This window comes from Ammodytes marinus (assembly GCF_949987685.1).
Source record: "Ammodytes marinus genome assembly, chromosome: 17".
In the NCBI taxonomy this organism is placed as follows: domain Eukaryota; kingdom Metazoa; phylum Chordata; class Actinopteri; order Uranoscopiformes; family Ammodytidae; genus Ammodytes; species Ammodytes marinus.
The window spans coordinates 4,280,020-4,293,847 of record NC_137221.1 but is presented as its reverse complement, the minus strand read 5'-3'; the positions used below and the strand labels follow the sequence as shown (position 1 = coordinate 4,293,847).

Sequence of the window (13,828 nt, the reverse complement as noted above, 5' to 3'; positions counted from 1 at the left end):
ACACACACACAGACACACACGCACGCACGCGCACACACACACACACACACACACACACAAGCGTACACACACACACACACACACATCAGCACAACCAGGCATCCCAATATTATTCACACAGTAATAGGGAACAGTAAAACTCATATTGGATGTAGTAAATATTGCATCAGGGCGAGATGACCTCATTGAGCAACAGCTTAGATCTCTGCTGACGGACAGAATGAGAGAACGAGTGTGTGCGTGTGTGTGTCTGTTTGTGTGTGTGTGTGTGTGTGTGTGTGTGTGTGTGTGTGTGTGTGTGTGTGTGTGTGTGTGTGTGATTGTGTGTCTGTGTGCGTGTGTGTGTGTGTGTGTGTGTGTGTGTGTCTGTGTGCGTGTGTGTGTCTGTTTGTGTGTGTGTGTGTGTGTGAGTGTGTGCGCTGACAGACGGAAAGAGAGAGCGACGGACAGCTGGACAGATGGACAGTCATTCATCTTTCTCTGATTTTCTTGTCTTCGACTCGGAGGCCATTTTAGGCGTTTGGTATTTGATTAACTCTCCGGCTATGTGTCTGATCATGTCATGATTTAAAGGTGCAGTGTGTAATATGACATCATCAAGAAAGTTCTACAAAGTTCTAGAATGCAACGCTCCCTGGGTAACCCCAACCCTTTAGAATAATAACAGAAGCTACAGTGGCCTTCAAGGACAAGAACAATTCTACATTTTAAACAATGCACCTGATGACATTCCAACTATGACACTTTCAAGATGGCAGCACTTGGCCATGGTCCAAAATATGCAGAAATATGGACATAAATGAGAAAATGGGAAAAATAAATAATTCAAAAAAAAAATTCAGCTATTATGCACTAAATTAAATGTACTTATGGATATTATAATTACTTTCTACAAAATCTGCTAGGAAATAAAACCCAAAATTCTACACACTGCAGGTTTAAAGGTGCAGTCAGTGATTCTGGAGAACGCTTGTTGAAAAAAAGATCACTTCTTTTGTCAAAATCAGTGATTATCTTCATCAGATTCTTCATTTGATAGTACACTGGGTTAAGTATTCTTTTTTTTAAAGATTATTTTTTAGCTTTATTAGACAGTACAGAGTTGAAAGGGGGAGACAGAGAGAGAGAGAGAGAGAGAGAGAGAGAGAGGGGGGATGACCTGCAGTAAAGGTCCACGGGTCGGATTTGAACCCGCGACCACTGCAACGAAGGCCGGAGCCAATATGGTACGCGCTCTATCCACTACGCCACCGGAGCACCCAGGGGGAGGAGGGGATTGGGGGGGTTAAGTATTCTAACAACTGTCTCCCATTCTTCAATCAATCCACATAACACCAGTCGTTAGTCCCTGGTCCACATCAGGACATAACAATGTGTAATGTTTCATCTTGGAGCTTATAACTGCCACAATGTCCATCTTTTTTTTTTAAATACTTAATTTTTTGATTTTTTTTTTCAGAGCACACACTCACACACACACACACACACACACACACACACACACAAATACACAGAAAGAAACAAAAGACAAAACAAACAACCAACATGGCGCACTCTACTAGGCCTTTCACACCAAAATGAACCAAGAGTCAGTTCCAGGCTGGTGTTGGGGTCAGTTCAAAACTGGTTACAGCCTTATCCCAGTTATGAACCGGTTGGTTTCACATCGACCGGAGACAGCCATGGAGCCGGCAAGAGAGCAACGTCATGACGTCACTGTAAACGTGTGTGTACGTCGCCCGACGCCGCTGCTCTTGTGGCTAACGCTAAAGCTACCGCTAGCTTTAAGCACAACAACAGCGGCGAATACGTCTTGTTTTTACACGTCTTAGCTCTCGCTTTGCTTTCTTAACCAAACAGGACCCATACAGCGTATTCTCGCCGGTCAATTTGATCGCTACGTTCGGTAATTATGTTATGTTTACGTCTCGTAGTAGCGGTGTTTTTAAACATGGCGGGCATGAGGTTTTAGTTGGTCTGGTTGGTCAGGATAATCCCTCCCCCGGCCGCTGGCGCAAGCAGTTCACTTCAAACCCTGCTCAATCCTGGGGTATGAGTTGAACCGGTTTTTACGGCCCGGAGCAGGCTTTCTGGCGGTGTAAAACCAAAACACTGGCTCTAACTCCGAACTAGCGCCGATTTTGCGGCGGTGTGAAAGGCCTATACTTACATTGTTTAAACTTTACACTAACAACAATATCAAGAAAGGTATTAAGGTCCCTTCAGTACTTGTTATATAGTCCAGGAAAGGCTGACATGTCTGTTTAAATGTTTCTGCTTTCCTTGATGTCCATAATTGTTAATGGTTATAAGTGTCCACTCAACAACAAGATCTCACGTTTCATTGGACCAAACTAAAGTGATCCATGTGAGTCCAAACGACCCGAAACATTTAGCTTCCATTCCCAGAGCTGCATTTCTGTCAACACTGACTTCCTGCAATGTGTTTCAACACCCAACACACACACAGAGACAGACAGACAGACAGACAGACGGACAGAGGGACAGACACACACTCACACACACACAGACAGAGGGACAGACACACACACACAGAGGAACACACACACACACACAGACAGAGGGACAGACAGACACACACAGACGGACAGACAGACAGACACACATACAGAGGGACAGACAGACACACACAGACAGACAGACACACACACACACATTCCCCCCCATGTGACACCCCTCCAGCTACCAGACCCTGTTATGTCACAATGGTGTCTGTAACTTATCATCTCCTCTTGACCTTCAGATAACTAAAGGGAGCTACACACACACACACACACACACACACACACACACACACACACACAGGCACATGACTGCTCTGGTGTGTGTGTGTGTGTGTGTGTGTGTGAGTGTGAGTGTGTGTGTGTAACTAAAGGTTGCTACACACACACAGGCACGACTGCTCTGGTGTGTGCGTGTGTGTGTGTGTGTGTGTGTTGGAAGGACTTGAAGGTGCCTAGAACCTATTTAGTCTTGTCTATAGTCTAATTAAATGTTCTAAAGTTTATGTGGGGTTTACAAAAAGATCTTACGTCAAATACAACTGCTCCCATAGCAGTTTTAAAACATTTTAAAAGGTGCAATCCATTCACAAAATCTCCAAGGAAGTTTTTTTTTTTTTTTTTAACCTTTATTTATACAGGTAAATCCCATTGAGACCGAAGACTCTTTTTCAAGGGAGACCTGTTTTCCTTTCCCACGTTACCATTCACACACACATTCATACACCGATAGCAGGCTAACTATCGACATTCACACGAGGCAAGGTGGGTGAAGTGTCTTGCCCAAGGACACAACAACTATGACACAGGTGGCAGGGCGGGGATCGAACCTCCAACCCTTTGATCATCAGCCGACCCGCTCTACCAACTGAGCCACAGTCGCCCCAGTAAAGTGCTCATGCGGGCATTTCTCGCTTACACAATCACAACATACTCAAATTGAAGTCAAAATTAGTATGAGTAGGACGTTAGACTGGGCTTTGCGAACACAGCCATAGGCACCTTTTAACAGTTCATTTATCAAGGATGTAACGTTGAATTTCTTGCTGCGACTTTTTTTTGTGCTTTTTCGTAAAGAATTGAACCCAGACATCTCCGAGCTTTAGTAAAGGTTTTATTGCCGCTTTCTCTTCATAAATCAAACGTGTTAGTCCAGTGATGTGACAGCCAGTAGTGGGATGAGTGAGAAACGTGAGACTCTTTTTATATCGTAGCCGGCAATTAAATTTGAGCAATGTAAACACAACACACGTACTGACATATCAAATTAACCCCATAGCTTAAAGAAATACTTCACCCATACGGAACCGGCGTTCTATCATTATGAAATCGCTATTATAATATAATGAATGAGGTTTTTCTTCCCTCAGTCTTCCCTTGGCCCAGCTGTCCTGTTAATCCTAACCCTACATTTTTACTAGTGTGATTACTAGTGTGATGTCACAAAATGTAGGGTTAGGCAGTGAGACCATAACACACTCTTTCTGCCTTTTCTCAGGCTAGGATGAACCGATTTCAAAGAAATTTGCACATTTATACTACATAGGACCTCAGAGTTCAATACACCTTCATATTTCCAATAATGCAATTTACATACACTATATACTCATGTGATTGGATCCCAGCAAACCATTAAAATAAATGCAAAAAAAAATAATGATTTCACATTTCAAGACATTCTTTTTATGACAATTCATAAGTCAGAGAACCTGTAAACACCATCGACAAATCACAATCAGCCGAAGCATTTCCAAGCACAAAGTATCAACGTATCATTCGCTGCCGTTATGACATTCATCAGATGAATATAAGACAATCATTTTAGTGTTTAACATCTTAAGTCCCGAGAACGATGTGTTCAAATCTCAATACAAGGTTCTCAGTAATAGATGAAACTATCCCTGCGTTCCAATTCACATACTCTTTCTTTTTTACTACACTACATACTAAAGTACAGAAGAGTTTTAGGGGCCACAGGAGAGAGAAAAAAAAAATCAGATAAGGAAGATTTTTTTTTCTTTATGTCGAGAAATGACAAGAATAAAGACAAATACTCCAAAAATGCTATTGGAGTTAGTGAGGAATTTATGTATTTTCAGCATACTACAATGGAAAATAAGTCAAATTGATTGCATGTGCCCCTCTGTAGCAAATCACGTAAATCTGGGGGGATGTTAACACGTTTATTAATGCAAAAAGTGAAGCTAGTTTTAGTTATTATTATTTAGGCAAAGTTAAAAGGCAAGTTGATTGGGATGAGATGCTATGTGTAGGCCGCCTGTATACCAAGCAAAATAAGTGATATAGTATTTCATCCTTAGCTTATGTCATTAAGTAAAGTTACGTTATTAGTCAATGGTTACATTGAAATTTGTTTTTCCTCATATCTCCCCTCTCAAGTTCCCACACTCCAGAGGGGGTCAGAGCGCAGGGTCAGCCATAGCACAGCGCCCCTGGAGCAGTTTTGGGTGTTAAGTGTCTTGCTCAAGGACACAATGGTTGAGATGGTGGGCACCGTAGATGTAATACCAGCCACTACTAGTTTTACTACTAACACCCTCCTGTCCGGTGCCGGGGATCGAACCAGAGACCTCATGGTTACTGGGAGGAGGAACCAGAGACCTCATGGTTACTGGGAGGAACCAGAGACCTCATGGTTACTGGGAGGAGGAACCAGAGACCTCATGGTTACTGGGAGGAGGAACAAGAGACCTCATGGTTACTGGGAGGAGGAACCAGAGACCTCATGGTTACTGGGAGGAGGAACCAGAGACCTCATGGTTACTGGGAGGCCACCTTTCCTCTAGGACATCCGACCACTATTGTTTAAAAAATAAAAATAATCAGTAAAAGTAAGTAGTGTGAATAATTTGACAGTTATGATTTGAACACACGTCCAGATTTGGCGACTGATTCCACAGTTACAACAGAAAGAAGCACCAGCTATAGTGGAGCGGCTAAGTGCTTATATTCGTCTGAATCTTTCAGCTGATGATACAAGCGGGAACATTGGCATGAGCATGAGTCTCCATGGGTCACCCGACAAAGAAAATGGTCCGAGACATTTGAAATTTTGAATTTGAAAATTTTCTCAAAGTAATGTATTGGGTTTTTTTTCCATTCAAAACTTTTTTTTTTTTTTTTTTTCACGCTTGTATCACAAATTGAAAGACTAGAGCACTTAGCCGCTCCACTAGTAGTTATTAAACACAAATACGATGTTGCAATGTAAACATAAACTTATAGATTTAATAAAAACGCCAGAAAAGAATGTTAATTAATGTGCCCTGTATATTTCTATGAATATTGTATCTTAAACCTGCAGTGTGTAGAATGTTGGGTTTTATTTCCTAGCAGATTTTGCATTCTAGAACTTTGTAGAACTTTCTTGATGATATCATATTACACACTGCACCTTTAAGTAATGTATGTTATCCCATTTCAAATGAGCTTAGTGATTCTATAGACGCACTAAATAATGTACAATGGATAATTCCTGAATAGAATGTCATGTATATGGTGGAGTCAGGGATTCTGGATAAAGGCTTGCTGTCACAATCACTTTAAAATTGGCATGTTGCTATAGCTACAGTGGCCCACTTTGTTTACATACCATTTACTCACTGATTTTAACAATTCATTTTGACAGCAAGCGTTCTCCAGAATCACTGACTTCACCTTTAAGCAGAGATCATTTTAAAGCTGTTAAATAACACTTTTATCAAGTCAAACTAGATAAAAGGTATTACAAGAGGCTTAAACTGTTTATCTATAGGATTTATATTTGAACAAGTTAAAACAGACTGCTGCTGTCATTTCTAACTTATTCAAGATAATGTATCTTTTTTTCCCAATATAATAAGGTTGGTTGACATTTTTTTTTTTTTTTTATCGAAGACTTTTTTGTTTCCATTTTAACCTGCAATTTTTTATTTTATTTGCTTCTTTTATTCACTTTTAAATGTTTTATAATGTGTTTTATGTATTCTAATCTTGCCCCCTGTAAAGCACTTTGAGTGGCCTTGTGTCTGAATTGTGCTATATAAATAAACTTGCCTTGCCTAAGTGCTAATTTAATAACAAAAGAAAAAAACAATTCTGAAAGTGAATCTTAGATATGTGCTAAATCTTATAATGTAGGTAACCTTAATTTTTAGCATTTTACAGACAGCATTGATGTAGTTCTTCATAGTGCCTGCGGGTGGCGGTGCTGTGTTGACCAAAAACATGCTAGATCAAAGATAACACTATTGTATGTTTAGGGAGCCATCTACAGGGGAGGCAATGCAGACACATATAAAGAACAAATGCTCACGTCACACATAGCCCTTAAAATATTATTGGGAATGGCTATATATCATGTAATGGCTTTAACTTATTAAAAAGGTGTAGTCAGTGATTCTGGAGAATGCTTGTTGTCAATTTTTTTTTTTTTTTGGTAAAATCAGTGAATATCTCCTCATGATCTGCTACCTGTCTGTACTGTGTGTGTGGATCGTGAGGAGATATTCGCTGATTTTAGCTCAACAAGCGTTCTCCAGAATCACTGACTGCACCTTTAATGCTTAATTAGTTTCCTGTCAATAATATTTGAAAGAACTGTGAATCTGTTCCGAACCAAATGATGTCATGATATGTTCTTTCTACAGTGTGTGTGTGTGTGTGTGTGTGTGTGTGTGTGTGTGTGTGTGTGTGTGTGTGTGTGTGTGTGTGTGTGTGTGTGTGTGTGTGTGTGTGTGTGTGTGTGTGTGTGTGTGTGTGTGTGTGTGTGTGTGTGTGTGTGTTACAAGCTACAGACACAGATGAGATGAAAATTGAAACTGAAGGCTCAAAACTTCATCCAGTCTCCAGCGTCCTGTGGTTGCGATTGCTGTTGAATGGAGCTGAAAAAACACATCAAAATATTTTAGGACAATCTCAGTTTTTTTATCAACTAAACTATAACAAATGCAATGTTAAAGGGTCACTATGTAGTTTCAGAGGAGGGGGATTTGTTTACATTCACAGAGCCTGCAGTTGGTTTACAAAACATATTTACTCTACATGTAATTCTTATTGAATAATTCTATCATAAATTCATCATAAATCAAAACTAATTTTTTTCGAGGAACCTGGAACCAAACGTAAGACTAGAACATGTTTGTAAACCAAACTGTGGGCCCTGCTGCTGTAAACATCAACAACAGTGAAACAGTAACTTTTCAGGAAGCTTTCTAACTTCAAACAGTGTTCCAGGGATCATATTTTCCCTGTGAGGAAAGTTTGTTTATTCAGTAATGAGAATATACCTTAGAAAATGTTTCACTTCTCTGACACACCCAAAGTAACATAGTGCACCTTATAGACAAAGTGAATGGTACAGTTGTTTAGGTGCGAACACACTGCACTCCGCCGTGCGCCGCTCGATCATATTGGGAGATTTTCCCCGCCGCCCGCCCAGGGATCTGCTGCTGCTAACTGGTGATGAGTGGGACGGTCTGCTGTGCTGATGGTGCTTTACCCAAATGCTAACGGGCGCTAACGTGGTTCATATAAAGCTAAACCGATAGCTGTACAGGCAACAGAACATATTCACAGAACTTACCAGGGAGCCGACCTCCTCGCCCACCCCGAGCATGGACCATAGATAGTATATAAAAGGCCTGGACATATAAAGACCCTGAGCATGGACCATAGACAGTATATAAAAGGCCTGGACATATAAACAAGACCCCGACCCCCTCCTGCTCCTTGTAGAGGACGCTGGTGATGTCAGAGAGCAAACTGTGACTATTATATTTTCATCTTAAGTTCCTCTGTCCGTCGCCCCGAAGCGAGTGACGTCGGGAGGAGCTCAACGCTGATTGGCTATCGAGGCGCGGCCCACGGCAAAAATATCGCTACGTAAAACGCTCAATGCCCGCCGCCCCACACAAAATACTTTGACTCTGTATGTAAACTCGCCGCGCGGCCGAGTGCGGTGTGTTCACACCTTTAGGATATGAGTTGTGTACCTTGCAGGAGCAGAGAAGTCTCCCCACATGTCTGAACCTGGGTTTGACTGCAGCACTGTGTTTGAGTTGCTACTGTCCAGCTCCAGCAGGCAGCCTGAAACACAGACAGAAATACACCACGATTTAGGCAATAGCTCAACATTATTTTTAAATTTTTTTTGGGGATATTTTTTGGGCATTTTTATGCTTTATTGATAGTGTAGAGACAGAGTTGAAATGGGGCAGAGAGGGGAGTGACATGCAGAGAACTACCGCGGGCTGGAATCGAACCCGGGTCCGCAGCTAGCCGAGGCCCATGGGGGGGGGGGGGGACGCCCTACCAACTGAGCTAAGGGCGCCCCCAACATTATTTAGTTTGTTGTTAGTGTCTGTATTTCGCACCACGACATCCCCTATGTTTTGTTTCCCTTGTTCTTTTTTAATGTTGTTCTTATTTGTGTGCACATAGGGGAGAACGGGGTTATATGTCACACACACACTTAGCAGCTCAACCAGTTGAAATACAGACAAGCTGACACACTTTTCAATTCCTTTCACTGCAGCCTGAAGCTTTAAAACATCCCGACTCATTTAACAGAAACTAATTATCAAAGTGGTAAAACAGGTCACTTCTTCTTCTGTGGGTTAAAGCCTCTGAAAACCTGGTTTAAAATACTGATGCACTCATAGAAAGTGATTTGCAGATTGTGAGTGACATGTACCTGTTGTCATGCCTCCCGTTGTCTGGGGAACGTTGTTGTGATTGGATGAGCCGGACAGAGGGGGCGGGACTATCTTTCCCCCCGGCGGTGGAGGGAGGAGACCAAAGCCTGAGCCCAGAGAGCGAGGTTTGTCCTTCTTTCTACCTTGCTGCAGACAGACACACACACACACACACACACACACACACACACACACGAAAAATATGAGTTTTACCAGTAAAGAGACTTCTAGAAAGGGTTTTAGGAATGTTTATCTTAATCTTAGAGTTTGAAAACAGTGTCTGTCTCTCTAAATCTGTCTAATAAAGGACATAATGCCAAGAAAAATAATAATAATAATAATTAAATAAAAAAAAAATATTTATTTAAAACTTGAAAAACTGTTAAATGGATTTTAATTTCAAGGTGGAGTCAGCTTTTCTGGAGAACGCTTTTTGACAAAATCAGTAATGATCACTTCACGATCCGCTACCTGTCTGTACTGTGTGTTCGCTACGTTGGCCCACCCTTTGTTTACATACCCGTTTACAGAGCCTAGGCTGTGTATTACCAATTTTCTTTCAGCGCAAAAACAGGACTGACAGGTGGTGGATTGTGAGGAGACATTCACTGATTTTGAGAAATTAGGGATTTTGACAACAAGCGTTCTCCAGAATCACTGACTGCACCTTTAACAAATATAACTTCAATGTCTTCAATGTAATGTTAAAGTAACTGATTGATATTAGCTTCTGACTGAAGAAGAGTGAGAACCCTTTATCACATTTTAAAACAAAAACTGGGCACAAGAATTGTCTACTAAATATAGATTGATTGATTTGTGAACTACAAATTGTCCTCAACACTTCAGTTTTATAGGCACCATAAAAACACATAAAACGTGCCATTTATAATTCATTGCGATAACTTGGAGTCAGAGGCTCGTTAAATTATAAAAACCACACCACCAAAGGAGAATTACCTTCTACACTTGCCAACGGTCTAAGTTTATTGTAAGGTGCTCCGAGGAACATTCGGTATGAGTTCATTCTAGCGCCCCCCTTTGGACACTAGCGGTAGTGTTTTTACTACGCCAGCTGTTGTTCCTGGGTGAGCGTATACCCATGACAAAGGCATTAAAGAAAAACTATATAAAAATAGCATTCTCTTTGCACTGATGGTCTCGTTTGCTGTTACATGTGATTTATGATCATCAGAGGAAAACATTGGACTGTTTCAGAAATATTTAAAAGTTCCTCGGTGCAGCTTTAATAATGTTTGTGTATGTAGGTGCAATACCACTATTGGCCACTGGGTTAATTATTTTACATAGACGGTGACACATGATTTATGATCATCAGAGGGAAAAATTAGACTGTTTCAGAAATATTTAAAAGTACCTTGTAGCGACTTTAAAAATGTATTTGGGAAATGTAGTAAAATCTTACGCCGATGTTGAGTGTGATGGTCTGTCCTTCTTTAAAGCCCAAGTCCAGCTTTGGAGTCGAATCCACGAGGTGAGCATTTTTACTGATTTCATTCTCCTGTTTCACCCATCTGCAAAGACACGAACACACACACACACACACACACACACACACACACACACACACACACACACACACACACACACACACACACACACACACACACACACACACACACACACACACACACACACACACACACACACACACACACACACACACACACACACACACACACACACACACACACACACACACACACACACACACACACACACACACACGCAGCACAGTGTATATCAGCATCATCTAGTTTTGGAAGAGAAGTGGAGTTAGTGATTCTGGAGAACGCTTGCTGTCGCGATAACTTTTTGTCAAAATCAGTGAATATCTCCTCATGATCCGCTACCTGTCTGTACTGTATGTGTTTGCTGATAAAAAAATCGGGATTTAATACACAGCCTAGACTCTGTAAACTGGTGTGTAAACAAAGGATAATGTAAACAAAGGGGGGTACAGTAGTTGGCAACATACATACCTGTTTATAACATAGGCTGTGTATAAACATTCCATTTTTTACAAGTACGGACAGGTACAGGTAGCGGATCGTGAGGAGATATTCACTGATTTTGACAGCAAGCGTTCTCCAGAATCACTGACTGCACCTTTAAAACAGAATCACTTCTTACTTGAAATGGTCCTGCAAAGCCACGTTGAAATCAAACGCGTCCCCTCGGTCCCCGAAGCCGACGCCTATGAACGCACTGCGACCTGCGGACAAGAGACGATGTACAGACATGAACAACAGACAATATAATGTTCTTTAAAGGTGGAGTCAGTGATTCTGGAGAACGCTTGTTGTAAAAATATTTTTTGTCAAAATAAATGAATATCTCCTCATGATCCAATACCTGTACGTAATGTGTGTGTGCGCTGAAAAAATATCTAGTGTTAATGCCAGGCTGCGTAAACAAGCATGTTGCTAGCTACGGTTGGGCCTCCTTTGTTTGCATACCCTTTTTGTACACATACCTTTTAACAGAGACTAGGCTGAGTATTAACACCTGATTTTCTTTCAGCACTCAAACAGTACAGGTAGTGGATCGTGAGGAGATATTCACTGATTTTGACAACACGCGTTCTCCAGAATCACTGACTGCCCCTTTAATAAATGGCTCGGAGTTGTCCGGAAACAAAACAATGACTTTCATAACATTGCCTCCCTCACCGCTCTCGTCTTGTATCCGCAGAACAAAGTACCGGCTGGAGTCGCTGACCGTTTCCATGGCACCGCCGGGATACTCACTAACTGGAGCCTGGGCAAACAGCTCCCCTAATGGACAGGAGGGGGAATTACATGATGTGAAAAAATAGTGAAAATGTGTGTCATCCATTTATAAATCTAGTTGTGTAAACCTTTTATTATAGGTTTAACAATATGTCTAGGTAGGCAATGTACAAGTTTGCTTTTCAGGATAACCCCCAGGAATCTCCAAGTGAAATGTAAGGCTTTTAAATACCTTTTTAATGCCACTAAAATAAAATGTAAAGCCAACTTCACAGCCATATGGGCAACAGTAGGTTTTTAAGACCCCGTGAATAACCCTAGTAAGCTGTAATCTGATCATTATAGAGCTTTTAAAGTATTTGGATGAATATTTATACCTGAGACCTTGTCCTCTAGTTTGATAAACGCCACTTTGCCCTTAGCTGTGATCCTCAGACGCCCGGACCAGTCTGGAGAGTCCAGCTTCCAGTCAGCCGCCCTAACGACAGACAGACAGACAGACAGACAGACAGACAGACAGACAGACAGACAGACAGACAGACAGACAGACAGTTAGATAGAAACACATTAAAAACACAACTTAATTACAGAGCCTAGGCTGTGTATTAACCACTGGATGTTTTTCATATAGGCTAGATATTCACTGATATTTACAAAAAGTGATTCTGAAAACAATAAGCGTTCTCCAGGATTGCTGACACCACCTTTAATGTGCAGTAGACTATTAGCTGCAAAATGTACTGTAGCCTATCCAGTGTTATTGTTTTGACCAAGCTCTGTGAATACATGTTTCTGAATGTTTAGGCTACATCACTCATATTAGGCCTATTCTACATTGTAGAACTATTTGAATAGATTTCTGACGTATTATTTTGCTAATCATTTCTTTATGTCGCATTTGAATTGGTTTGAACTGAACTGTAAAGTGTTGTATCTCAGTATCTGTAATGACAAGAATCTCAAGTAAACAGACACATATCAAAATGTCCTGCCACCAGTGTCACAGTGGTGGGAGAGAGAGAGGGGACACCCGATCTGTCGCTAAAGCAGTGTGGGACTGTCCTGGCAAATCGCCCATATCGACCCGCGCACGAAGACCAACAGCCCCCGTCTCATCTGACACACACACACACACACACACACACACACACACACACACACACACACACACACACACACACACACACACACACACACACACACACACACACACACACACACACACACACACACACACACACACACACACACACACACACACAAACCCCGCTTTGAATAGATTTGAAAGGACCAGCCCAACGGTTTGAAACCATGGCGACATCTTTTGTAACTGCAAATGAAATGTAGGCCTATTTTTCATCTCCGGTTTTCACCCCAAAACACACAATATAAAGCCAGTAACGGGTTATATGTGATTTGAAAGCATGTTAGGCAGAAGAGTAGTGAACGTGAAATGCCCAAACACACGCACACACACACACCTAGCAACGTGAAACCATATTTTTTACTGCGTTGTTAGGGAGCGACCGTTATTTCGTTACCTGTATGCTCTGTTTGAAGCTCGCGGCGGGATCCGATAAACGTTGACATCTGGTTTCACGCACAAGATCGACTCGTACTCGCCTTCAGCCGCCATCTTGACTGGACTGTTATTGATGTGGGACTCGTGTGTATCTATGGCGTGTGGTGAGTGTGTGCGTGACTCGTTTATGTTGTGCTTTTCAGAGGGGCGGTTCGTGTGTGTGTGTGTGTGTGTGTGTGTGTGTGTGTGTGTGTGTGTGTGTGTGCGTGTGTGTGAGTGTGGGTGTGGGTGGGTGAGTGTGTGTGGTCAAACACTGCCAGACGTTATATTAACGGT

The 13,828-nt window shown here is 41.7% G+C and overlaps 1 protein-coding gene across 1 annotated transcript; it reads right to left on the bottom strand.

Moving 5' to 3' along the window:
• Positions 1–7,280: 7,280 nt before the first annotated feature.
• necap1 (NECAP endocytosis associated 1) lies at positions 7,281–13,627 on the bottom strand. Its single transcript, XM_080045936.1, has 8 exons — positions 13,512–13,627; positions 12,348–12,448; positions 11,911–12,015; positions 11,372–11,453; positions 10,644–10,752; positions 9,217–9,364; positions 8,516–8,609; positions 7,281–7,405 (listed from the first exon to the last, which is right to left on the bottom strand). The coding sequence occupies exons 1-8, from the start codon at positions 13,604–13,606 to the stop codon at positions 7,351–7,353; spliced, it is 789 nt and encodes a 262-aa protein (XP_079902062.1). The 5' UTR covers positions 13,607–13,627; the 3' UTR covers positions 7,281–7,350.
• Between the last annotated feature and the right edge of the window lie 201 nt (positions 13,628–13,828).

Coding starts and splice junctions, on each gene's coding strand:
- necap1 (XM_080045936.1), bottom strand. CDS start 13,606: ATGGCGGCTGAAGGCGAGTACGAGTCGATCTTGTGCGTGAAACCAGAT. Junction 12,016..12,347: donor ACTAGAGGACAAGGTCTCAG/GTATAAATATTC, acceptor CCTGTCCATTAG/GGGAGCTGTTTGCCCAGGCT. Junction 9,365..10,643: donor CCATCACACTCAACATCGGC/GTAAGATTTTAC, acceptor GTCTGTCTGCAG/CAAGGTAGAAAGAAGGACAA.